This window comes from Melopsittacus undulatus, chromosome 7, assembly GCF_012275295.1.
Source record: "Melopsittacus undulatus isolate bMelUnd1 chromosome 7, bMelUnd1.mat.Z, whole genome shotgun sequence".
Lineage (NCBI taxonomy): Eukaryota > Metazoa > Chordata > Aves > Psittaciformes > Psittaculidae > Melopsittacus > Melopsittacus undulatus.
Genome location: NC_047533.1, coordinates 31036233 through 31062617, shown reverse-complemented (window position 1 = coordinate 31062617; position 26385 = coordinate 31036233). Strand labels below are relative to the sequence as shown.

General features: G+C 39.0%; 1 protein-coding gene across 1 annotated transcript in view; it reads right to left on the bottom strand.

Moving 5' to 3' along the window:
* MICU3 (mitochondrial calcium uptake family member 3) overlaps window positions 1-23404 on the bottom strand; it is a 55086-nt gene extending 31682 nt beyond the window's left edge. The window contains exons 1-6 of the mRNA XM_013129059.3: window positions 23301-23404; window positions 12539-12692; window positions 8565-8596; window positions 7689-7767; window positions 1541-1588; window positions 47-129 (exon numbers count right to left, since the gene is read on the bottom strand). Coding sequence (XP_012984513.1) covers window positions 47-129; window positions 1541-1588; window positions 7689-7767; window positions 8565-8596; window positions 12539-12587 — 291 coding nt within the window. The 5' untranslated portion in view covers window positions 12588-12692; window positions 23301-23404. The remainder of the gene's footprint in view (window positions 1-46; window positions 130-1540; window positions 1589-7688; window positions 7768-8564; window positions 8597-12538; window positions 12693-23300) is intronic.
* Between the last annotated feature and the right edge of the window lie 2981 nt (window positions 23405-26385).

Here is a 26385-nt window from a genome sequence, read left to right as displayed (position 1 = left end):
ATTTCAAAAGCAGATAAAAATGTTCAAAGACTGAAAATATACGTACCACTAAGAATTCCTTTTTGTCCACCATCTCATTGCCGTCAGTATCAAACATGTTGAAAGCAATTCTAAAACCTGCATGTGGCTCTGACAAAAAGAGAATTCCCTGTTAAATTATTTGCTTGGAAAGAAATCAAATATAAAACTCCAAGAAATTATTTGGTGTCTGTTTATAACAGCCATATCCTCAACTAATTTGAATTAATTTGTGCACATAGTAAAATACTAACATCTGTAAAAACGCATTATCCATGCTATGAAAATAGAAGGCGTGCTCACAAATTCCTAGATTAGGGGAAACAGACTGTAGAAATAGAACATGAAATATTTAAAAAAATATCACACAGTACTGGCTGGTTGGGAGTTAAGAGCATTAGCTCACAACTAGAGTCCATTTTAAGTTACAAAACACACATTTGTAGAAAATAAATTCCCGGTGAAAACACAGCATTCTAAAAGACACTTTAAAAAAGTTTTGCAAAAAAAGGTACAAGATGCAATTTCTGGTCAAACAAATGACGTGTTGAAAAAGACCCAGAATTTTCTTGTTTACATGCCTGGAGTCCCTGAAATATAGAATTAGGCTAAAATTTTGAATTATTTCTAAAATATGAGGAGTTTGAAGGTTAACTGTAAGTGAGGCTTTAGGGAACATTTTGGTGAGACTCAATGATTTGCAATATGAATGAATAATGCCTAGAAGTTAGTAAAGGTAACAAGGAAACTATGGAAGAATATCCATCAATCGAACAGTTAGGTTGTAAGGGTTCAGGGTCAAGCGCCTGCTCTGATTCATAGTAAGAATCCAGATCATGTCTGGAGAAAAAAACCATTAACAAATTCTAGAAAAGTGTTTTGATTACATACAAACAGAATAGAAGTTAAACACTTGGCTCCGTCCCAAAAAACACCTCTTTAAAAATCAAAGCATAGTCTGTATCAGGCTTAGTTTACTCTAAGTTACTCTACTTTAGTTTTATGAGTGATAGAAGAGTAAGTATTCAATTTTGTTAGTGTTTTCTAACATAAATAAACATTTACTTCAGTTTGGCAGATTTTGTATTTTATCATTGTCTCGCTAATGTCACCCATTATGGACTAATAGGTGAAAGAACCCTGTAATAACATGTATCTTTCTCTTCTCCCTTTACTCAGTATCCTTTATTGACTTCATCTAGAAAAGAATTTCAAAGAAGAAAATAAATTTAAGCTCTTAACTGGAGCTTAGCTGAAGCGTGTGGCACAACTTTCTCATCAGTGAAGGCATGAATCACCTCAGTAAAAGGTGTTCTAGATAATAAAGCACTTAAATAAAATGTGACACAAGACAAGACGGGAGGGGTTCAAATGGACACAGAGATGCACGACATGCAGGAGAGGGGAAATGAAAGAGTATTATAATATACAACACATGAAGAATTTCTAAATTTATAAGAAAAGTTTTGGTCTTGTTTGTGGGTTTTTGTTTGTTTTTTTTTTTGCTTCCAAAAATACTTACTTGTTAAAATACATAAGAGGAATAAATATTCTGTGTAAGATATCACACCTGAAGACAAAAATAAAAAAAAAAGTTATGCCATATTACTTTTGCCTTGTCTTCCTATCCAACTTGAAAATATTAAATCTGCGTATAAGAAAAACAATTTCTGTTCATATGCATATTCATACTTGTGTACACGTGACTGTATTCAAGCTGGTCAATGAGTTATTTGTGTAAAACATTAATCTATGGGGTGCGGGTTTTCTTTGGGTTGGACTACTTTAGGGGAGGAATACATTGACTATAGAATCATAGAATAGTTAGGGTTGGAAAGGACCTTAAGATCATCTAGTTCCAACCCCCTGCCATGGATGGGGACACCCCACACTAAACCATGTAATCCCAAAACTCTGTCCAGCCTGGCCTTGAACACCACCAGAGATGGAGTATTCACAGCTTCCTTGGGTAACCCATTCCAGTACCTCACCACCCTAACAGTGAAGAACTTCTTCCTTATATCCAATCTAAACTTCCCCTGTTACCCCTTGTCCTATCACTACAGTCCCTAAGGAAGAGTCCCTCCCCAGCATCCCTGTAAGCCCCCTTCAGATACTGGAAGGCTGCTATGAGGTCTCCATGCAGCCTTCTCTTCTCCAGGCTGAACAGCCCCAACTTTCTCAGCCTGTCTTCATATGGGAGGTGCTCCAGTCCCCTGATCATCCTCGTGGCCCTCCTCTGGACTTGTTCCAACAGTTCCATGTCCTTTTTATATTGAGGACACTAGAACTGCACACAATACTCCAAGTGAGGTCTCACGAGAGCAGAGTAGAGGGGCAGGATCACCTTTGACCTGCTGGTCACACTCCTTTTGATGCAGCCCAGGATATGGTTGGTTTTCTGGGCTGCGAGGTCACACTGAAGCCAGCTCATGTTCATTTTCTCATCAACCAACACCCCCAAGTCCTTCTCCGCAGGACTACCATGAATTTCCTTTTTGCCCAACCTGTAGCTGTGCCTGGGATTGCTCTTACCCAGGTGCAGGACCTTGCACTTGGCATGGTTAAACTTCATGAGGTTGGCATCAGCCCACCTCACAGGCACATTGAGGTCCCTCTGGATGGCATTCCTTCCCTCCAGCATATCAACTGAACCACACAGCTTGGTATCATCAGCAAACTTGCTGAGGGCGCACTTAATCCCACTGTCCATGTCACTGACAAAGATGTCAAACAAGACTGGTCCCAACACCAATCCCTGAAGAACACCACTCATTACTGGTCTCCAGACAGACACTGAACCATTGACCACAACTCTTTGCATGTGGCCATCCAGCCAGTTCTTTAGCCACCGAGTGGTTCTATTCACCTATCAAATTGATGTCTCTCCAATTTAGAGACAAGGATGTCACGCAGGATGCTTTGCACAAGTCCAGGTAGATGACATCAACTGCTCCACCCCTGTCCATCAGTTTTGTAGCCCCATCATAGAAGGCCACCAAATTGGTCAGGCAGGAATTCCCCTTAGTGAAGCCATGCTGGCTGTCACCAAGCACCTTGTTGTTTTTCATGTGCCTTAGCATGCCTTCCAGGAGAATCTGCTCCAAGCTTTTGCCAGGCACAGAGGTGAGACTGACTGGACTGTAATTCCCCTGGTCATCCATTTTCCCCTTCTTGAAAATGGGGGTTATATTTCCCTTTTTCCAGTCACCAGGAACTTCACCTGTCTGCCATGATTTTTCAAATATGATGGACAGTGGCTTAGGAACTTCATTTGCCAACTCCTTCACGATCCATGGATGGATTTCATCAGGTCCCATGGACTTGTGCACATGCAGGTTCTTAAGATGGTCTTGAACCAGATCCTCTCCTACAGTGGGCGTAAGGTATTCATTCTCACAGTCCCTGCATCCACCTTCCAAGACTTGGGTGGTGCGGTCAGAGCCTTTGCCAGTGAAGACTGAGGAAATGAAGTCATCCAGAACCTTAGCCTTCTCCAAATCCAGGGTAGCCAGTTCTCCTGATAGCTTTTGGATGGGGCCCACACTGTCCATAGTCTGTCTTTAGTTTGCAATGTAACTACAGAATCGCTTCCTGTTATCTTTCACATCCTTAGCCAAGTTTAATTCTAACTGGGCCTTAGCTTTCCTAACCTGGTCCCTAGCTTCCCAGACAACATCCATGTATTCTTCCCAGGCCTCCTATCCTTGCTTCCACCTCTTATAACCCTCTTTTTTCCTTCGAAGTTTCCTCAGCAGCTCCTTATCTATACAAGTAGGTCTCCTGGCCCTTCTGCTGCACTTCCTTCTAGTTGGGATGCAACACTCCTGAGCTTGTAGCAGATGATCCTTGAATATCACCCAACAGTCTTGGGCCCCCCTGTCCTCTAGGGCTGTATCCCATGGAACCTTACTAAGCAGGTTCCTGAAGAGACCAAAGTATGCTCTCTTGAAGTCCAGGGCGTGAGCTTGCTGTACGCTCTTCTCACTGTCCTGAGGATCTCAAACTCGACAATCTCATGATCGCCACAACCAAGGCTGCCCTGGAGCATCACATTTCCAACCAGCCAAACAAGTACAGTCAGTGGAGAATGGCTCATTAAACAGAAGCTGGCTGGATACTCAGAAGTTAATATAACTTATTTATTTGATTTTCTTTCCTAAAACCCCACCAATAACTCATGACAACACTCCATAACAGTATGAGAACATTAACAGTGCTCTCCTGATATGTACTATCTGAATACAAGTCTTGACTTTAATACATGTTTCTTAAGTGCATGCCCTATATTAAGTCAAAACTTAGCTTCACACTACCTTAGAAAGCACAATTTTGACTTGTCCTTCTATGAACATTTTCACAATAATTACATGAAGTTTATATTAAAACTCATACTAAATGAATGCATAAATTTTATTAAATATTTTTAAATCTTGTCAGAGACACTTGTACTATCCCTTCTTCTATGTTCAGAAGGAATTTAAGGAATACATTCTAAATTTTTAATCTTCCATTAGATGCCAAAAGGCAATCAAACTGTGGAATGGCACTTCCTTTTTCTCTTCAGCAGTGATTAAGGATAAATTTAAATTAAAGATGAAGTCAATATCCAAATAGCATGTCTGGTACCACAACCTGAACTTCTGCTTTTCTAACTGTGGGGCACAGTGATAACCTCACAGAATGCCCATAGTACCAACAAAGAGAAACATCTTACGGTTCAGTAAGAACTAAAAACAGTGACTTGCAGCTTTCCCAAAGGCCTTTAGCTCTAATGATCTTTGAGACTGAACTAGTAAAACTGGTTCTTGATTTCTAACCAATTGACTTTGCCTATCCTCCAAAACTAAAAGTGTTAAGTCAGTTCACAACAGTAGACTATTTCAAAAGAGTGAAAAAAAAGTAATTAGGTGCCTGAGAGTAAAGATGTCTATCAACTGGGATTTTCAAAAGTTGCTGGTTTTCTCCTTGATTACAGTCCAAGTCAGGTGCAAACACTTTCTTAAAAACAGCCACATCTTTGGATGTTTAAATATCTTTTAAAATCTGACTTAAATGAATATGTAACAAAGCATGTAAAGTCATCTGATCATTTTTTCACTGAAAAACCTGCACAATTAAGACTCAAAACACTGTATCATTAATGTAGATTTTACATTTATCGAACACATTTAACATCAGCATTTCCAACACTGCTAAAGTAAGATACTTTGGCATCTTCTACTAATATCTACAGCACCAAAAGTTCTAAATTAAATTTATACTGTAATTAGATTCAGGAGGGACTCTCTGTCCTCTTGAATGCCTGTGATCTGAAAATCTCAGCTATATTTCTCTTGGATCCGTACAAATTTCCAAATGCCTCTCCAAACCTCAATGATACTTCAGGACTCCTCCCCAAAAGCAACTGTCCTGAAAGAGGACCTTCAAGAGAATCAGGCTGCTTATCCTCAAACACAAAAGAAAAAAATATCCAACCACAGAGATCTTAAACCCTCAACCTTTACAAGCTAAAACACTGCCCATCCAACTACCACTCCATTGATAAAAAAATAAAAGTTTTCCCACCTTTTGATCGAAGAGCAAACTTAAGTATTCAAAATCAAGATTATAGTACTGCTAGTAGATCTAGTTAGGAAAGCTACTAAGTATTTTTAATACCACCTACTTTTTTCCTCAATTTAGACATAGCTACACACCGAAGGTTAGCAAAGATTAAATGCAGGCATTTAAGTAGACATGTTCTACGCTTTCTCTTCTTGATTTTATACTGCAGCTTGCAGAAATTAGTTTTCAAAGCCCTGCTTGAATCTGTTTGGACAAGCAGCTATCAGAAATCAGCTATCTCAAAGGTTCTCATCCAGTGATGTAGAGTTCTTTAATAGTCAGTCAACAAATGTAAATATGTATTTTGGTTTGTTTGATGACACCTTCTTTGCTGTAAAACAGAGGAAGAAATCGTGTGTGTTAAGCAGCCCCTGACAGGTACTACTGAGAAAGCAATATAAAAGGCCTTGAAAACATTCTCGTCTTTTGTTTGTACTGGTATATTGTGGTTTCAGATAGTTCTGGTTGATTGCTGTGAATGTTAAGGCAGAAAGATTCTGAAATGACACTGAATGGAAGAAGAGAGGGAGGTCACTCCAGAGTAAAACATAAAAATAAAACTTAACAACTGCATAAACATATGTGGTTCCTCTGATTTAAAGCAATCTACGGCAAAATAAATGGACACAGGCTTTTGCTACTTTCTTCATATTAAAATGTGCACATTTTAAAGAAAATTAGTAAACTAATACATAAAAAAACCCTCACTAATTAAGGATTACAGAGACCTGAATTCTATTCCCATTCCTTTCACTAGCTTACTAAATGAACTTGTCAGTCATAAGACCCATCGTCTTCTATTAACTATACACAGGGATAACAGAACTCACTTTTTTATAAAGGATGTTGAAAAGCTATGGAACCGCTAAAGCTTATTGCTAATTTTACCAGATTACGAAGTCACTTTTTTGGCCTCTGATTCCACCAACTTTTTAGAATTTCACTGGCAGAAAACTGAAGTAAGATATTGTTGAATTAAGATTGCACACTGCAGACATTTTATTATATACTTACTCAGCACATACAGGGTTTTTGTTTTTTTTTTTTCACTGATAACATACTGATGTAACAGATTCTGAAGCTGAATTTTTATGTAACTAATATTTCAGAAGTCAGCTGTTATGACTATACAGAGAGCAGCCAAGAGCAAGGAAATAACAAGAAAATACAGTGCAATGATGTGCCAGATTCTGCATCTCTGGAGTTCTGGCTGCAGACTCGGAGGAAAAAAGAAGGCACCTCCATGCACTAGATTAAAACTTGAGATCCTCCTCTGACGTGCAGACTTACTCCGTTAGTAAATTTGAGCTACACTTAAAATAGATCCATCAATTACATGCACGAATTTGGAATTTCATTGCTGGCATGCTTATTTTAAACATTCCTAAACCATCTTTATTTTATAGCAATTACTTGTGGCTGCTTTTTAAAATATTTTAAATGCTCCACCAGATCTTTGCCATTCTGAATATAAGCAAAGGAATATGTGGATTATGTATCACAAATAGCTTTCAAATCTCTGCATGCAAGCCATCCTATTAAAAAAAAAGAGACCAGAAGTGGCTCTTGGCTCTTGATTTACCAATAATGTGTGTTTTAAAGGCTATCAAAGCCCTTATCTGTAGAATTTGAAGGGATATATAGCATTTCTGAAACTGCCTCTTTGTGAAGAAAATGCTTATATAGTGATACAAGATATCATTACTGTCTTTAAAAATAACCACATCACCAAGCCTATTAAAAAAGTAAGGAGATAGTGCCTTTACTAGAATATTTTATCTATGGTCTATAGATCATTTTGTTACAATGAACTGAACGTTAAACATTCAAACATAATTTTAACAAACTCTATGATACCAATTCACTTGAAGAGCCTTGCTGAAAGATGGAATGATTAAAACATTGTAGAGACTAGAGAAGATTTTTCCATGATGTAAAATGTGGAAAGCAACAAATGCTTTTAATCTTGTTGTAGATGTGACTCAGATTATAATATCACTTCAGCCACAATAAATTAATACAAGTGAAGATTTGATTCAGGAAAATGAACTACTATCCCTTACCTTTCTCATTAAGGTTACGGAAAAGTTTGGATGATCCTTTCCAAACTGGTGGTGTCTCCATGAGGATCTGATTCAGCTCCTAAAATAAGATTTAAAAAAGATAAAAGTAGGTATTTAAATATTTGATGAAATAATTAACAAATTATGAGCAAATACTAGGAATCAATATAAAAGACAAGGAACTGCATGCAAATCTGCCAGTTAATTTAACTTCAGTTTACCACAATGACTCTGGAAGTACTCAAGCACATACATAAATCTTGCACACATGATTCTTACAAGAAATATTCATCCGCATGAATATTGTTTGCAGAGTTGGAGAGAGACATGTAACGGATTTGCTGCTGAAATTACTCACCACTGCTCATATTCACTGAAGCCAAGGATAAGTCCCCCTGGATTTCAGTAAGGTTTTCATACAAGTTCCAAGCAACTGTTCTTTTAAAACACTCAACCTGAACTAAAGCAAACTTCATCCATGAATATGAATGTACTTTACTTAAAACACAGGGATAATGACAGTTTTTTGCAGTTGTACAAAAAAAAAAAAAGTAAGAGGCACTTAAACAGCAGTTTTTCATACACCTGTTACACTTGTGACACTAAAGAAACTCAAGTCAGATGTGGGCTGAAGAAGGAATTGACAGAGGCTTGAGAAAGTCAGTAAATCCACCACAACAGGCACAGCTGATCAAGTATCTGAGATTCTGCACTCAGCTGAGCCTGAAGTGACAAAAATTCAGAAATTAAAGTCTCTCTCTTAAAAAAAAAATTAAAAAACTCCCTTATTCTCCTGTGATTCTAAGTTTATTGCATGAAAGAGAGTAACTGTATTGAAATCTATGGCTTTAAGAGAGCACAGGAATTATTTCCCACCTGCTTTGAAAGGGATCGCCACTTTTTAGTACCTGCAACAAAAGACAAAGTTATGAATGTACAGAATTTAGTTATGCCAATGTGGTGCCATAAAAATTGGACTTCATCTATACTGTGTTTTCCAGCCAAAGAGCTATTTTCCCTACTGCATGAGGATAATACTTGACCTCATTCCAAAATAATCTCTTTTGTATTTAAGAAATAATTAGTTTATTACATACATAAACTCCTAAGTTTAAAGAACCAATTCAAATGTATAGCTTTTAATCCAGCTCTGGTTCAGTGAGAAAAAAGACTTTCTACGTCCAAAATACACTATTAAAAGATTAAACAGGCAATACAAGGCATTCATGTTAACCAGTGTTATCAATATTATGAAATTATTATTTAATAGCAGCAGTATTACACAGCAGATTGTAGGGAGACCTGGATTCTGCCTCTTGCTTCAGGGATTACTCGTACCTTTTAAAGCAAATACAGAAAAAAAATCTTTGAAACTACAGCAGGTGCCAAGACTCCCTTTGGCCATTTCTAACAACCCAGTTCCATGCTTCCTCCTCCAGTCTCTGTCAGACTGGATGTTTTGTTAGTAGTCTTAACAGAGGAGCTGAAGAGGGCCCTCAGTTCAGAACTGGAACTGCTTGTTAATACTGAAAACTGATGAGTAAGACTGAGCATATGCTTTTTTCCTAATGCCTTACATGACAGACTCCAGGAGCAAAGATACTTACATTTGACAACGGTTGCCTACAAGTATCCAAGAGGTTCATCCTCATACTCAAGACAAACATGAACAGGTTCAATATTAAGATAAAGCACTATGAATATCAGAATTCACAAAGGTACAAAAGTAGCATAATGTGTGGTCAAATCCATAACTTTTTAGTTGGTAAAGGCTCATTTTATAGAGCAAACCACTCAGGCATTAGAAATTCCTTCCTTATGATGAATTCCATGCTCCACGAAGTAACTACCACAACACAGAAGCTACTCACTATAGTCTATCATTAGTTCATGGTTAGAAACTTACTGAAACCTCAATAAAGGTTAGCACCAAGACTATCCACAAATCCCACTCTAACTATGGTGAAATTACATCAAGCAACATCATAACATGAGCAAGCAGATTTTCATGTAGTTTTTAGTTCAATTTTTTAACATCAATTAAAGTCTTGTTTCAAAACACTGAATACTTCCCCCACCTTCCCAACAACCTCATTTGCCATACAAATTGATATACGTTTAAGCCTACCATAAAAAACTTTCAGAATAAATATATCTATCTTTCCAATCAGATAATTTCCCAGTCTCATACATGATATATAGATTTTCTTTCTGGACAAGAAAGTGAAAATTTATCTTACAGCTCAGAATTACTCTAAATTACTATAGTTAGAGCTAAAGGGAACAAAATACATTTCCTCTTCTCTTAACTGGCTTTCTAAATATATAAAGATATATACAGATGATAAAAATGTATCAAGCATGACTGCTAAAACTACTGGATTTTCCCAAATGAAAGCCTGCACTAAAAAAATCATCAGCAAGTTAATTACAGCATTTATTATATATCTCTTTTTATAATAACCATCTGTAGTCAAAATTTATGTTTTATAAAAGAAAATATACTCTTACAGTATTAGTGTTTAATCAAAAAAGGAAGTTAACACCCTCTTGACTTTTGTAGGGCTTACAAGATTTCCAAAGTAAATCAACCACAATAGACGCATTCACTCCATCACAAATCTCATTCAGGTCTAGTATTATTAGCTTTTCTAAAAAGCAGACATAAAGAGCTACTATTATTACTCTTCAAAGGGCATTTTTGCTTTTTGACAAAACTCAAGAACTTTCTCGTCTTCATCCACAAAAAAAAAACCCAGGTGAATGTTCTTTTTTTTCCGCAAAATACAGATGCTCTACTGTGTCAGCCTGAATGGACTCCATTATTTACAACTTGCAGCTTATTTACAAAATGCTCCAAAAATACAAAATAAGATGTTTAGAATGAATTATTTTATTCAGAAAAATACCTTCCTTAAACTTACTACTTTCAACAGAGCAAGGCAGAAAATTAAGACTTGCCCGAAACAGACAAAGCAGTCCTTTGGCAAAGCTGCACTACAAAGGTTGAAATTAACATAGTTGGAGATCAAAAGCTCAAACTGGTAATCTGCAGGTCATCTACTTCACCTATTACTTCCTACTTGTCAGCCTTCTTCCAAATGTCCCACACAATGACTTCCACTATAATGAAGTCATCCACTTCTACTTAGTTACATCCTCTTACACTATCCCTCAAAATAACTATCTCAGTCATGTAAGCTCTGATACTAGTCTATAAAACTAAAAGACATCCAGGTTAGTTTTGCTTTCAGTCTCAAAGACTAACTGTATGCACAGGAAGGATTTTGGTACATAAAAGATTTGCCACACTCAGAAGGCTGCCTAACTGTTCACCTTTCAGATTTCTTCATTTTTGGCATGAGGTGAACAGAATGTCCTTGTGAGCTTAATATTTTTTGGTTCAGTTTTGTTTTTAAATCTGAATACTTGCTGTCAAAGAGCAGGAAACATAAATTTCTTTACCACGGAAAAATCTTAATAACAAATCATACATACATACATACAGTGTGTTCAAGCCAATCAAACTCTCATGAAATTGAGTTAAATTTAAATGTTTAACTGATGTACAGTATATGCCACAAATGCTTCATGACCATATGTGATGGAACTCAATTCCATAGTAACAAAAAAAGGAGGACTTGGACATCTGGGCACAGAAAGTAGATGTAAACTGCTGATGTGTATTTTTATTAACTTCTGTGATAAGGAATCTGCTTCCTCTCTTTTAACTACAGAGCTAAAAAAAAGAGAATGAAGATATGCTTTCTGGTAAAGAGTTTTAGAGTTTTCCAAGTTTTCACCATCTAAGCTTCTGTCTTTATTGTTATAAGGAGATTATATCTTTATTCAAAAGTTACAGAAGTTTTGACAACTGATGTGCCACGGCTGAATTCTTTCCTCTTGTTTTGTTACTGTTAAGAGAACAAAGGGGAAAAATCTAACATCTGTGCCGAGCTTTAAGATCTCCATTGACTGTTTTAGCTGCTTTTGACTGATCTCTATACTAGCTTTGTGGTATAGACTTTAGGAAGAAAGACTTAAGGTGAGTTATTATACATGTCACACCTGAGCAAAGATATTCACTTTCCCCAGAAGTTGTGTGCTGCTACCAATGCACTGCAAGCCTGAGGGCCAGGAAATCAAACTATATCAGAAATAGATCACCTTACTATTTAGTCACTCTTTGATACTTAAAGCAAACATTTTACAATAACTGAATTAAAGTTGATAGTTTATTTTTCATTAATCTAATTAACACATAGCGCTTAACTCTGGCAACTTCTAAGTATAGAAAGTGGATCCCCTGGGGGACTGAAAGTTTTAGTCAAAGCATGTTATTTAGAAAGATGTGATATGGTTGTAAGATCTCTGTAGGGCAAAAAAAATCCCAACATGATAGCAGATAACAATTTAAGATGGCAAAAATTGCAAAATAAAATTATCCTAAGTTATTAGGGAACTTATATCTTGCCTATTTACACAGAAATTACAAAGAGGAGCAGGAAGAGTCTTACAGCTATACTGACCTGCCCAGGAAAAAAAAAAAGTAACTGTGTCAGTGCAAACGGTACAAATGAACTTCTTGTCTTTCATGCCTGTTGAGCTACCTGTGACCTCTAAGACAAGAACATTTAAATAATGACAAGTATACAGATGTTTGCAATCTAATAACAATCAGGGTACTGACCGCATGCCCTTGGGGATACCATTAAAACCAAAATTCTGGAAGATGCAGTACCTTTTTACCACAATCAGAAACAGAAGTAGTAATCAAAAGCAAATGGAAAAATAACAGATGCCACTGGCATTTTCCCTAGCAATTTAATCAGTATAAAATTCCTGCTTACGTTTGGGCTCATCACTTGTGACAGCCTGAATGAAGTCATATGGAGTCATATATAGCTGTCCTTCAAACTCTAAACTGGCAAACCTGCGAAACCGTTGCTCCCGAGGAGTTGCATAAAGCTCCAGATCTTCAAGGTCTGATCTGTTTTCTGTAACCTTGGAAGAAAGAAGGAAATAATTTTAATGTACAAAAAAAGTTTTGTTTTACAATTTCTACTGCCATTCACCATAAATAAAATGTAAACATAAGGGTGATAATTCAGAAGGTCCATGCATCCGAATACTTTTGTATGGGGAGAGCTGAAACACCGATCAGGATTTCACTGCTATAATTTTCAGTCTTCTACAATTTTAGCGATCAATCTTTATGCATTCAAATTGCTGACACTACCCAAGCTCAGAAAAACTTAAAAAAGGGAGAAAGAGAGAACTTAGGCTCTTGAATCATGGAAGAAGGGGCAACTTTGACTCAAGGAAATCCAGTAACTTAGGCAGTCAAACCTTAAACAACTCTGCTAAAATTATTTAGCTCTCTGACATTTCCAGAAGAGAATGGAATAACATTGTTTTCTATTGCTTCTTAGTGTAGAGCACAGCTGTTGACAATAGTAAGCAAGACACCTCATAATATACCCCAATGTAAATCTTCTATGAATACAACTGTATCAAGTGTCCAGTGCAATTAAAGCTACCGTACTTGGGGGACAGAAGAAAAGCACAATTACTCCTCCAGAGTTGCAGAAGTACCATATGGCAGTAATTTCACACCTCATGAGAGTTTGTAGATGTCAGGAGTCTCTGGTATGTTTACTATCCAGCTGATTTACATGTAAACTTAGTAGTAAAAAACTGTAAGTGTTCTAAATTATTACATCTTTGTGCTACACTGTCAAACCTTTGAACAGAAAATACGTTACCACTATGCAAAACCTCTCTTAGCCTGTAACAAGGCAAACTACTCTGTGGAATCAGCATCCTGAAGAAAATGTAAGCATCTTGAAGTTTTTTTTCAGAAATAAAAAGTATAAATCTTTCACAAACTATTTCATAAAAGGCAAAACAAAGACATAGCTAACTCCTCCCAGTATGTTAAAATAGGAATTTCATCTTACCTATGAAATACCCCAAGCTGCCACTGTTCTCCACTGTTCCTATCATTTCATACAGAATCCCTGAAATTCTTCAGGTGTCAAACTAAGAAAATGCAATCAGTAGCACTTGGTTTAACTAATGTTCATGTTTTCTTTTAACAACTAATAAAACAGGTAAATACATTTTGTTTTTCAGAGAGGTATATAAACACAAAGGTAAGTTGGGAGATGTCTGCAATTCTGTACACTAAGACATGAGTCCTCAACTATTAATGGAAACAGGTTTTCCAAAACCCTTCTAAGAACAGGTTTCAGATTTCACATTAGTAAGATTATGGCAGCAAAGCAAATTTTTATGGCCTCAGTTGTAGCTAGAAAATTAAATTAGGTGTGTAAAATAGATCAAAAGTATGTCTACTTTTGAAGGAAGTCAAACAATTCCTATTAGGAAAAGAGAACAAAAAAATTCATGTATATATAATCACATTGTAAAAGAAGACTCACAATTTCTTGAATTTATATATGGGAGTCTCAGTATTTCACTAGTTTAGATTTTAACCAGCCTTCTAGAAGGAAAAAGAGACTATTGACTGTGTACTTCTCCTTCTGGATTGTCTCTAGTCTTTTTGAAATTACTCCTTTTACTAGGTGTGTGCATATGTGAAAATGTTTCAATGGAAAAGTCTGTAATGGAAAGAAATAAAAATGCTTATACAACCATCTAATTTACAGAACACTACTTTACATATAAATACACTGCCTTTCTGCCCAAGAAGCAGCTTTAAACCTGGTCTTCATGGTGCTTAGAATTTTCAAATGATCACCAAATTAAATATGGGGAGGGAAAAAAAATAAATCTAACAGCTAGACCAACAAACTTACTTTAGACTAACAGAAAAAAGCTGAATTCCCTTCCGACATACTCACGTGCAAGCCAAAATATTTCTGTCCTATCTCACTGCTTGAATGTTATGGTCTTACTGATCCTTCAGCAGTCCAGTGGCATTCAAGCTATGCCTTCATGTGGGATTTACACAACTCAATTGTTTTGACAGAGCTTGTAGTGACATTAACTGATTATCCCTGTATTTGAAGTTTAATAATCTATCTTATTTTTGATACATGTTATTTTATCAGTACTAGAAACATGTTTTTAATGCATGCAGGTTGTAAGTATGAGAAATAAAGCTGTATTTCTGCAAAGTCAATTTTCAGAAAAGAAACTGCTTCAAGGCCGTATTACACATTCAGTAGGTGTAATCAATAGTAATCAGTCATAATCAATCATACATAATCAGGAGAATCTGTAGATAATGTACCACTCAAGAAATATCATCTTAGTTTTGATCACTGCTAGTATTTGTAAAAGCATGTTGAGATTCTTTGCTCTCTCAAGAAATTCACACTTTCTCAGATACTACCACTTAGTATTTTTCTTGAGACACTTCGAAAAGCATTTGCTACATTCTCAGACACATATTTCAACATTATCTAAAGTACTCTATGCTACTATAAATATAAAAGAACATCCTGCAAACAGGAATTTTCAAGACACCCTTAAACATAACTCATGTCAGGTCTGCAAAACCTTAATTTCTGTCTCATTTTAGCCAATCTGCAGTTTCATTCTGAGTATATAGCAATGCCTGCATGCCACACTCTGGTTCAAAGTCATTGTAAACTGATAAGAATGCAGCCTACCACTAAAAAGAGCTCAACACCCTGCATGCTCTTGCTCTGGCACTTTATATTCATTTTTCCAAATGTCAAACTGGATAAGGGAATTGATCTGACTGAGAAAACTTTTGTTTGGGGGATGTAATTTTTAGCCAGATAAATGCCTGGATCTACTCCACAACAGCTGTTTCAAAACCTAGGCCATGGAAATTTGCAGCTTATGCAAAGAAGCTATCACCTGTTCCAGCAGCAAGCTCTGGGAAAACTGCAAGCTCCAGGACAATTTTATTCCAAGGAATAAAAGTACCACTTTATTTTGAACTGTGCTTGTATCTGAAAGAACCAAACCAAGTTGTTTCTGCTACTGCTCCAACATGAATTCAAACAAATGTACGCAGGGCTTACTGTGTACAGTTAAGTGTACACTCACCCATACGTTAAATGTCCAAATAAAAAACAAGGTTTGGCTGCAGAAGACTGCAAGAAACATAACTTAGCAAACTGACAAATAAAACCATCCCTGGGAATACTACTATTTTTTCTCCAAGTTTCTTGTTTATGGCTTTCATTTTTCTATTACTGCTTAAGAATGTATGTATGATACAGCAACCTTCTCTTGCATAAAAGCTGCAATTATAAGGAACTAATCAATATGCTAAATTAAAGGCCAACCCATTCTAAAGTATAGCCTCAATTTGTACCTCTTCAGGCATTCATTTAACTATGAAAAAGTATGAAATGTCCCTGTTTTCCCCAGCATTAGCAGATAATAATCCAGTGAAGACAAGTGTGAGAGTCTTAGTGACAGCAATTGCTCTAAATTGATCTACTTCATATTTATGCCCAGGTTAGGCAATCTTATTGTATTTAGTATTATTATTATTTGATACTATTAGCATTAGTATCAAATCCAACAGACACATGAACAGGACACAGAAAGTAGATGTTCAATACCTCAGGGAAGGTACTGTTGGAGAAAGAATGAACAAGATTCAGTAAGATTCCAATTTCTATTTGAAGTTTCAAGAGCTCATCCAGACTAAATCTCCCTATAATTATCAGCAATCTTCAAAAACTTTCATGAAATTACATCTCTTTGACAAATAAAAGAGGGGAGATTTTTTCTTTTATGCTCTGTTTACTAACCTTCTTGGCAATCCTGCTTACTAATCACTATAATCTTTTATCATGTTATGTTATGGTTCTTTGCCTTTTAAAAACTGGACACGGCCATTTCCTTCAAGCACCATGTCATGAATCTCCCAATAGCAGTACTGTCTTCATTTTAGGTTTAGCAGGTTAGCTTTGCTTTATCTGCACATCTACACCAACCCACTTTTGTCATGGGAACTATTAGGAAAACAAAAGTGCCACAGCTGAAACCAAGAACCTAGCTAGTAGTCAGAATTTCTGTCCTTCTAATTTCACAACATATGAAGTAAATAAAGAGGCAAGACTGAAGCTCATTAGCTCTCAAGAACAATATATCATAATTTCCCTATTCTCAACAAATTCTTCAGCATTAAGAGTTGTAATCAGAAAACTCCTAGTTATCATCCTTCTGCCCTTCCTCCCTCAAACTCTGGTACCTTGTTGCTCCGTATTTCACTTTCTACCTCCCGTCCTCCTGTGCCATATCTTGCAGAAGGAGTGCAGACCCAATACAGCATCTTTTTGGGGTGATGTTATGCACGGTTTTGGCTTCCATCTGCCTTCTGCAAAACTAAGAACAGAGAGTGTGTGACTCTTCCAAACTCAGATTAAATCAGCTAAAGAGAAAAAATTATCTCTGCCTATTTTCTTGCTATCCCCCTAACACAGTAATGTATATGCACATACGCAATTTTCACAGAGCTGACATTTCAAACCACCTTCTAAAATGGATTAAATCTGGTTTTCCCATAGAAACAAGCTCAAATGCCAGAAAAACTGGCAGAAAAACTGATGCCTACAAGGTTATAAAGCTCTGCAGAAATAATCTGCAAAACCCAGAACAATAATCCCAGCTCCCAGATTCTGAGAATATCTACAAATAATGCAATGTATTTTACAAAACAAATAGGTAAATATATATATATGCCACATGTGCATGCAAGGCAAAAAGCTCCAAGAGTATCACATAAAATCCCATAACTTTGCAGAGTTCCAAGTTGAATCAGTGTCCTATTGCTTTTTCCAACTGAGATAAAGGTAAGAATATTTTAGCTAAAGAAGCCAACGTTTACTACTAAAGTACCTTTTGCTTGCAGTCAAATATACGTTCTGTTACAGTAGTTTAATCTTTAATTTATTTCAAGTGAGTTTCTTTGAATTTTTGCTTGCAAAGTAATCTGTCTTCCATCAATGAGAATCTGTGCAAACTATTAAAATAAAAAGGTTTTCAAAGCAATGCTGTTCCTTACTTCCTTCGTTTATATTTGACTTGAGGCTTATTTAATATGCTCCCATGTAGATAAAAGTAGCACATTTTGTTTTCATGCTGGGTGGCCAAAAGGTTAAACGTCAAGTTCCCAGTGTGGGAAAATCCCAAGCAGACAAAACTGTTTTGATGCTTACTGAAGTTATATTTCTAGCAGACTACTTAGATGTAGTGCAGCCAACAATTCTGTCAGTTGATCCCGCTCCACTGAGATAAGGGCATTATTATATTAAAATATTTACAAGCATAGGAAGCCGGAACGTGCTTAAAATGCTGTAAAAAGGGCCCTGTTCAAATAAAATTCTGTTACAGGAAATCCTTGGGGTAACAATGTTTAGCTGTAAACACAGCTATTCCAGAAATCTTCCAAAATAAGTATTATGATAAAATATTCTCCAACAGTCCTTTTCACATTAATTTCATACGGAAGTTACTTAATCTCTTAACAGTTCTTCAAGAAGACTTAGTCAGTGTTTATATGCTGCTATGCATTGCCATATGCTTCACTGCTTGTAAGACTAACACATAGTAGTAGCTGGAGCCGTATGTCCCAAACACGTCTCATCCTTTTTTAGCATCCCAAGGAACCACAGAATCAATGCTGAGAGGTAAATGCTTCTTTTCCATCAGCCTATCTCTCACTACAGCTGCCTGGCACAGTATCCTTCTCAGGGTGATGACCGTGAAGAGTTTCAGATGTCATCAGCCAAAGAGCAAATCATCTTCCTACATTTGCCAATTGACCTATGACATGAAATGCACCATGCTTATGAAAAAAGGTTAGCTACAAGTGGTTCTTGTAAAAGTGGTGCTTTATGCACCTCTTGGAACATCCTCTTTGAGCAGGCAGGAGTCTCCTCCCTAGGGAAGTCTGCCTTACTTTTTGGAGTTAAATCTTGTTCTTCATTATACAGATAGAAATACATTATGTAATCCACTTAGAAATGGGCTGCTACAAATAAACTTGACCTTTTGAGTATTTTCACAGACAGAGTTTGACAGTACTGCTGAGATACTAGAAAAAAAACCCTCTGGAAACATCTGAAGTATGCAACTTCCTTCTCCTAGAAATCAGTGTGCCTTCAAGAAATGTGATAAAGTACATATTCTGTGTATGCCTTTCCCTGCCCAACTTTTAATTCCTAAATCACCTCTGAAGGAGGTGATTCTCAGAGTATTTCATAAAAACAGAGACCTGGAGTTCACTACCTTTACACAGTGACAACATGATTACAGAAAAGATCTCTTTAGAGTGCAAAGAAACATCATTGGTATTTTCAAGATCATTTTAATAAGCTTTACAAATTAACTGTATTTTTGAAAATAAGGAGCACAGAAGCCAGGAACTGTAAGACAAATATTAACTCCTCTGAGGAATTCTGACACTGGATTATGTTTTTCTAAAATTGTTATTTTTTTCCCTGGGAAAAAAAACCCATGATACACAGCTATTCCAACAAGGTAAGTACTTCATGAGCAGTATACTGGATCAAGGCTCTTGAGCCAATACTGTTCTCAGTGGTCAGCACACAAAATCTGTATCAAAGTAATAGTTTTTTTTCAAAGAGTTTCCTGCTCTGCACAAGCATCTCCTACACTTTAAAGAAACTGTCTACTGGTGGAGCTTTCCCAGTCTAGACCAAAACTGCAGACACAAAACCAGCAGCTCTAAGTGCAGAATTTTACTTTGGTTCTGAAATATTATGTAGTGGCAAAGCTGGAATTAAAACTGTTGCTTTATTACTGTGTCTAAGATTTTGCTCCAGGTAATCACAAATAAACCACTGGTCCTCAAGACTGCAATCGTTCTCAGAAAGGGTCTGGGAAAAGGGAATCCTGTAGGGAGCTTAGCTTCATGCTGGTCCTGTAACAAATCCTACTCTCTACCAAAACACCTCTAGTGGTATGCTTGGCCAAACAAGTATTTTTTTGTACTGACCACATGAGATTGGTCTGTTTGAAATGTCTGCCACACCACTAACCCCATGCTGGTGACACATATCCTAGCTTCCAAGAAGTTGGAAGACACCTGGAACAGCTGACTCCAGCTGACCAAAGGGATATTCCGTAATACACAGTATCATGCTCAGTAATAAAAAATTTGGGGAAGAAGGAGGACAGGGAAGGGGACAACATTCAGAGTGAAGGCATTTATTTTTCCATCTGTCTCCCAAGTAACTGTTATCCCCCCAAGTAACTGACAGATCCCTGCTTTCCTGGAAATGGCTAAACGCCTGTCTGCTGATGGAAAATGGTGAATGAATTCCTTGGTTTGCTTTGCTTGTGTGCATAGCTTTTGCTTTACCTGTTAAAATGTCTTTATCTCAACCCATGAGTTTTCTAACTTTCACCCTTCTCTCCCCCACCCCACTGGGGAGCAGCAGGGGTGAGCAAGCAGTGGTCTGGGCTGTGTGGTGTCTGCTGGCCAGGGTTAAACCACAACAAGATGGATGAGACAGCCACAGCTATCTTGAATACTTTTCAACACTTTGAATATCTGAATACTTTACATTGTGATACTGTCTCAGTTAAAAACTTACTACTCAATAACAAAAATTAAATTATCCATGGTCAATGTTTCAGAATGGATTTTCTTTGAATGGAACCAAAAACTATGGGAGGAGATAGTTTCTGTTTTTCCCACATTAGAACATTCTTAAATTTTTTACAAATCTCCAGCAATTCCATGTTTTAAAAGGAAATTATTTCAGGTTTTTCAAGGGTTTAGCATCAGTACTGGGTTTTTTTTAGTGGTTCTGCTAAGAAGTAACTAAGGTATGAGCCTATGCAAACCATCACCCCAAAATAATTTGTTAGCCAAGCTCCCCAAAATTTCCACCTCCTATATGGTCATTCTAGGTCAGAGCCTTACTGGTGGGGACAACAGAAACATTCAGTGTAACTGCTTCTACCAGCTGTTGTAAATCTGTATACCAAGACATTGACATTCCATGTAAATGGAAATGCTAGGATGAAATAGAAAAGTTTGGATTAGATGAACAGAGGAAAAAACATTTTGGATGATTTGCCTTCGTGGAATGAAAAGCAGACTGAGACTGGAAATTAAATGGGGAGCTAAAGAAATAGGAAAGTGGGGGAAGGACAAACCTAGAAAGCCCCAGAAAACATTGCTAGACTTTGTGCATCAGGAATAAAGGATAAAGGTCTTTGACCTTCAAAAGCAGCTGGAGAGGATCCCAAGATGCTCGAGCCTCATCATTCTCTGCTGGCCAGTACCTCATAGAATCATAAGAAACCTGGCAAAAATGCATCACATTTCCATCAAACTCATCTATATAGAAACTGCAGGTTATCATTCTGCAGCCATTACTTTAAACACACTGAAGTAGACCCATGAGCTCCAACCTTCATCCTAGTATCACTTACATGACAGAACCCAATAAAATGTATATGACTTTTCATGACAAAATTTTCTATCTCAAACATTATGTTTTATAAGCTGTTAAACACTATTAAGGTGTAAGCTCAGTACTTAAAATTAGGAATTAAAAAGTTACTGTCACTCAAGCAACATAAATACGGCCTTCTAATAAAGGACACTGCAATACAAAACCACTGCAGAGTAACATTCAATGCAGTTTGAACACAGTATTTGCACCTTTTTTTTTCCCCCGGAAGACACCTCTGGAGGTGTTTTAGAAACCTGTAATGAAAGAGTTGGTGCTCAACGCAGGTCTAGAGGGCAAACATAAATTGGAGTACAGATCACAGATGGAGCTCATGGTCAAACTATCCTTGGTAGTTCACCAGGTAGATCCTGTATCCAACTATGGTCTTTCCCCATTGCCACACAAACCCTTCTGCAGCATGACAGTCAACAATAAAAAAAGCAGAAGCAACCCACTACCTCAGACCAAAAATTCCACAACTATTTGAGCCTCATTTTTGGTGGGATTCAACTGAAAAGCCATTTTTTCCGGAATGCTGAGCACTCAGATCTGAAATTTAAAATCAGTGAGACCTCTCGTTCAGAAAGTAAAAAATGGAACATAAAGCTAATATTCTGAAATGTTGCACTGTGCATACATTCTGGCCACACAAACTGAGTACCCCTTAATCTTTCAAATTTTTTACTATGCAAATGGAAAACCAAATTAACTAGACCCTTTTCACAAAGGAGCATGGTGTTTGTCTTGAAGAAATAGTCCTGTGTACACACAGAAGACACATTTTATACATTTTTTACATTGTTCCAATATAACCTTAATTCTGACTTTGTAACCTCAGCAGTTTTATAGTGATATGAAAATTCATAATTACACATCACACTAAAGTCACCTTTTTCAAGGGTGCAGCAGCTGTATTTCCCTTGAGAGAAGACTGAGAATTAAGACCATCTAAGTAAAAATGTAAAGTTCTGTCAAATCAAGGCAGTATGAAAAGCTGGAAGAGTTTGCCTTTGGTTTTCTGTGCCATTGTAACATACTCAAGACAACAAGCACATGAATAATAAAAAACACCTGGCTCCACTTCCTTTCATAAAGGATTCTACTAACAGAATCTGCCTTTTGACTAACAACTCAGGGCAAAAGGGCTAACAACATTTATAGTTAAGCCCAAGGCCTCCATTGAAAAGACACAGATCGTCTTCTAAACATATTACAAAATAGACTTTACCCACAGAAAGCAGGCTGTTTGCATCACTGATTTCCAGTCTCAGCAGATGCCATACTGACAAACTGCCTAATCACAGCTCTTGACATTTTAAAAAAAAAAACAATTTTCTAATGAGGAAACTACTATCATCACCATATGATGCAAGTGGTTCGTATCACATATGTTACGTACAGCATGGTACAGCATCACCGTATGTTACATACAGCATGGTACAGGTGTACCATGCATAATGGTACAAACTATCTCAAACATTATGTTTGAGATAGAAAATTTTGTCATTAAGTTTCCTAATACAGAGAACATTTTTTCCAGACTTACACCAACAGCTCGTTGTTACCCATGGCCATTTTGCTGAGTTAGTTCAACTGAAGTGCTACTTATTTACACCAATCACTATGCTATCACTTCTAAAATACTGCAAGAACTTTCACCCTACAGAACATTTTATAGTAAGAAGGTAACTGTCCTAAATACAAAGTAGGTGAGGGCAGGTTTTGCACTGTCAGCAGCAGTTCTATTTGCAAAACACTATTTTCTATCAAAGAATAAAAATTCGCTGAGGACAGCTCCAGAGCCGAAAAGCCGTGGAGGACGCATGCAACTGACGCCTTAAAGCGCAGCCAAGGCCGGCTGCCTGCCGCGACGCCCCACTGACAGCCCTTCCCTCCTGACGGGCGCGGAGCTCCGGCCCCTGCCCTCACCGCTGGCCCTGCCTCGCCTCCCAGCCCCCGGGCCGACCCCACGCGGGGTCACCTCTGCGCCACCGGCTCGCATGGACCTTTACACGGCGAAGGGGAGGGGAGCGACGTTCCTCCATCCCCGCGGGCAGCGCCCGGCGGTGCCCCCGCCGCACTGAGCCGAGCCTGCCCGCCGAGTGCGGCACAGTGCGAAGGCTCCGGGCCGTGAGGCGAGAGGGGAGCGCCGCGCGCACACACCTACCGTCTCCTTGGCAGCGGCCGCCACGGGGATGGAGAGTAGCGCCCTGGACCCGCCCGGCCCGGCGGCTGCCGGCTCCCGGGAGGGCTCCCGGTGCCGGTCGGATAGCCGGTACCCCATGTACGCAGCGAGAGCACCCCCCGCCGCCAAGCCCAGCTCCCGTCGCCACCGCTTCAGCCCCGCCGCCCCGGCCCCACCGCCAGCCCACAGCCGCCGAGCCGGCTGCGCACCAGGCGCGGGGCCCAAGCGACGGCGCCACCGCAGCAGGGTGCGCAGAGCGGCCATGGCCACCGCTCCGCCCCAACGACAGCAGACAGAGGCCCTAGGGCTGCCGGCAGAAGCCTCGCGAGAAGCGGGGAAGGGGTGGGGAAGCGAGAGGCCCCTTCAAGTCCCCGCCCCGCGCCACCTGCCCCGCCGTGCCGCCGTCGTCGGCCTGCCGGCGGTGGGGGCTCTGGAGCCCGCATGACGGCCGCAGCCCCGAGGCGCAATGTGCCAGCGAGGCCGGAGGCACCGGCTGTCGCCGTGGTTATGGGAGCGCCCGAAGGGCTCGCCTGGCTTCTGGGACTGGCGGCAGCAGGTGGCTGGGTGTTCTCTGCCCGCATTGGGCTGCAGCCAGGTTGGTGGGACACGGGGTGGTTGGACACCAGGGAACAGAACAGGCGTGGCCCTGAGTCGGGGCAGTTGAAGCCGAATTGCCAAGGAAGGGCGATGTCTTCCCATGGTGGAAACTGCCATGGCTGCTGACGGAGCTCATGTGTGGGCCTCGCTGCAGCTTGTTATGCAGGCTGTGTGTGCTCACAAACCTATGGCAGAGCCTGACCCTTTGCTTCTGTACCCCTGCACCCAAGAAGGTGCCAGCACAGCCCAGAGGTGTATCTGCAGTAACCTGGAAGCGCTTGTTTCATACAAGAAAGAGCTTCCAAGCTTACCTCATTGGTTTCACAGCCCTGAAGGCCTCAAGTGGCTGCAGCATCAAGATTGATCACTGGTTTACTGCCAAGGCTTTAGAAGCATCCAGTGATCCTAGTTACTAGAATGAAGATTGATGAAACTTGGTAAAACCTAGTATGTCCCAGCGTGTTTCCAAAGCCTTCAAAACTCTTGGGAAATACCCAATATACACCTGAAACAAGAAGCATGAGGATTATTTCACATAAACTGAAATTAAACAGTGTTTCTTGTGATACAGCATTTGTCATATTAAATCTTTGCTTTTAAAATTTACTGAAAGCTGACAGTCTGGTGGACTATTGCATATTTTCGAACTATGTTGTAAAGTGAATGTAGATGGCACTTAGTCCCATGAGTAACAGTTTTTAGAAATTAAATGTGAAACAGGGAGCTAACCAACTTGCCGACAAAGAGTTGTTCTTCACCATTCTCAAGACTGATCTAAATAACACTCCTGATTGATTGCTTACTGCACTGATGCATCGGGACCCAATTTAAATACTTAATTACCTAAATACCAGTAGGCTGCCTTCCCCAGGTCCATGTGACATCCATTGTGACATCCAATACCTCTCTTTGCATCTCAGGTTCTCAGAAAAGGGAGATTCTCCTGGCCTTATTTCAAGTGTATTTGCTGTTCATTTCACAGGGACTGCAAACCACGGTGTGTCCTACCCTTCCATACTCTTGTGTTATAAGGCCCTCTCTTCAGGAAAACAGACACCTGCCATGTCAACAGCCTCTCCTCTGACACTCTTGTCTGCAGGCAGTTTCATAAGCATAGCCAAGAACTAGTTAAAGACCAATTGTTAAAGGTGATCATGTTCTTTTATCCCCGCCTGGTGCTGATGGGCAATAGGCACTGTCTGGCATTTCACTTGGGGCATTCTCCATGCTGCAGCCTACATCACCACCTGCGTTACCTCAAAACTTCATAAAATGCACAGACATTTCAAGTCACAGCATAACACAAGGTATTTTTTGCAATGGTCAGGTACAGCCTCAGTCTTTGTGTGAACATTTCCCAAGTTTCAACCATTTTTCCCCCTAAATCTTTGATGGCTTTGTATATTATTTTGAACAAGATTTCAGAAAATACGCAAACTATAACTTAATTAGAATCATAGAATGGTTTGAGTTGGAAGGGACCTCCAAGATCACCTAGTTCCAACACCTCTGCCATGGACATGGACACCTTCCTGTAGACTGGATTGGTCAGAGCCCTGTCCAACCTGGCCTTAAACACTGCTGAGGATGAGACAGACACAGCTTCTCTGGGCAACCTGTTCCAGTGCCTCACCACCCTCATAGTAAAGAATTTCTTCCTAATATCTAATCTAAATCTCTCTCTGTCAGCTTAAACCCATTCCCCCTTGTCCTGTAACTACATGCCTTTATAAAAAGTCCCTTTGCAGATTTCCTGTAGGTACCCTTTACACATGAAGGCAGCTCTAAGGTCTCCCTCTAGCCTTCTCTAAGCTTAACAAACCTAACTCTCTCAGCCTAATGGCTCCAGCCCTTTGTGGTCCTTCTCTGGGTTTGCTCCAACAGCCCCATCCATCTTATGCTTAGGGGCCCCAGAGCTGGATGCAGTACTGCAGGTGAGGTCTCACAAAAGCAGAGTAGAGAGGGAGAATCACCTCCCTCAACCTGCTGGCCATGCTCCTTTTGATGTAGCCCAGAATACGTTTGACTTTCTGGGCTGCAAGCATACATTTACAGGCCAGCCTTAATAGGTTTAAGCCACTCTCATGCATTTTCATTTTTTAAGAAACCATTTCAGTGGTTATGATACTGTGTCAAGGGAGAATCACGGCCATGTTTGTCAACCAACAATCTGACAGATCATACAACTAGAATCATGGCCAGGGTTGAATTACCTCAGAGCTATGTCTGGAAAGGCAGGTATCTGGGGTGAATGATAGTTACGGTATTTCTTTCAACATTTTAGAATATGGTAAGCCAATTCATTCCTCAAGTAATTCAGTCCATTATTCCCATTTGTTAAAAACTATTTTTTTTATGTCTACTGCTTTATTTATGCTATATGTATGTTTCCCAAGCAAAAGTCTCATCTCCAAATGTGTTTTACCTCTCTGTACTAAATGACAGAAGGCCAATACAAAGGCCAATATTT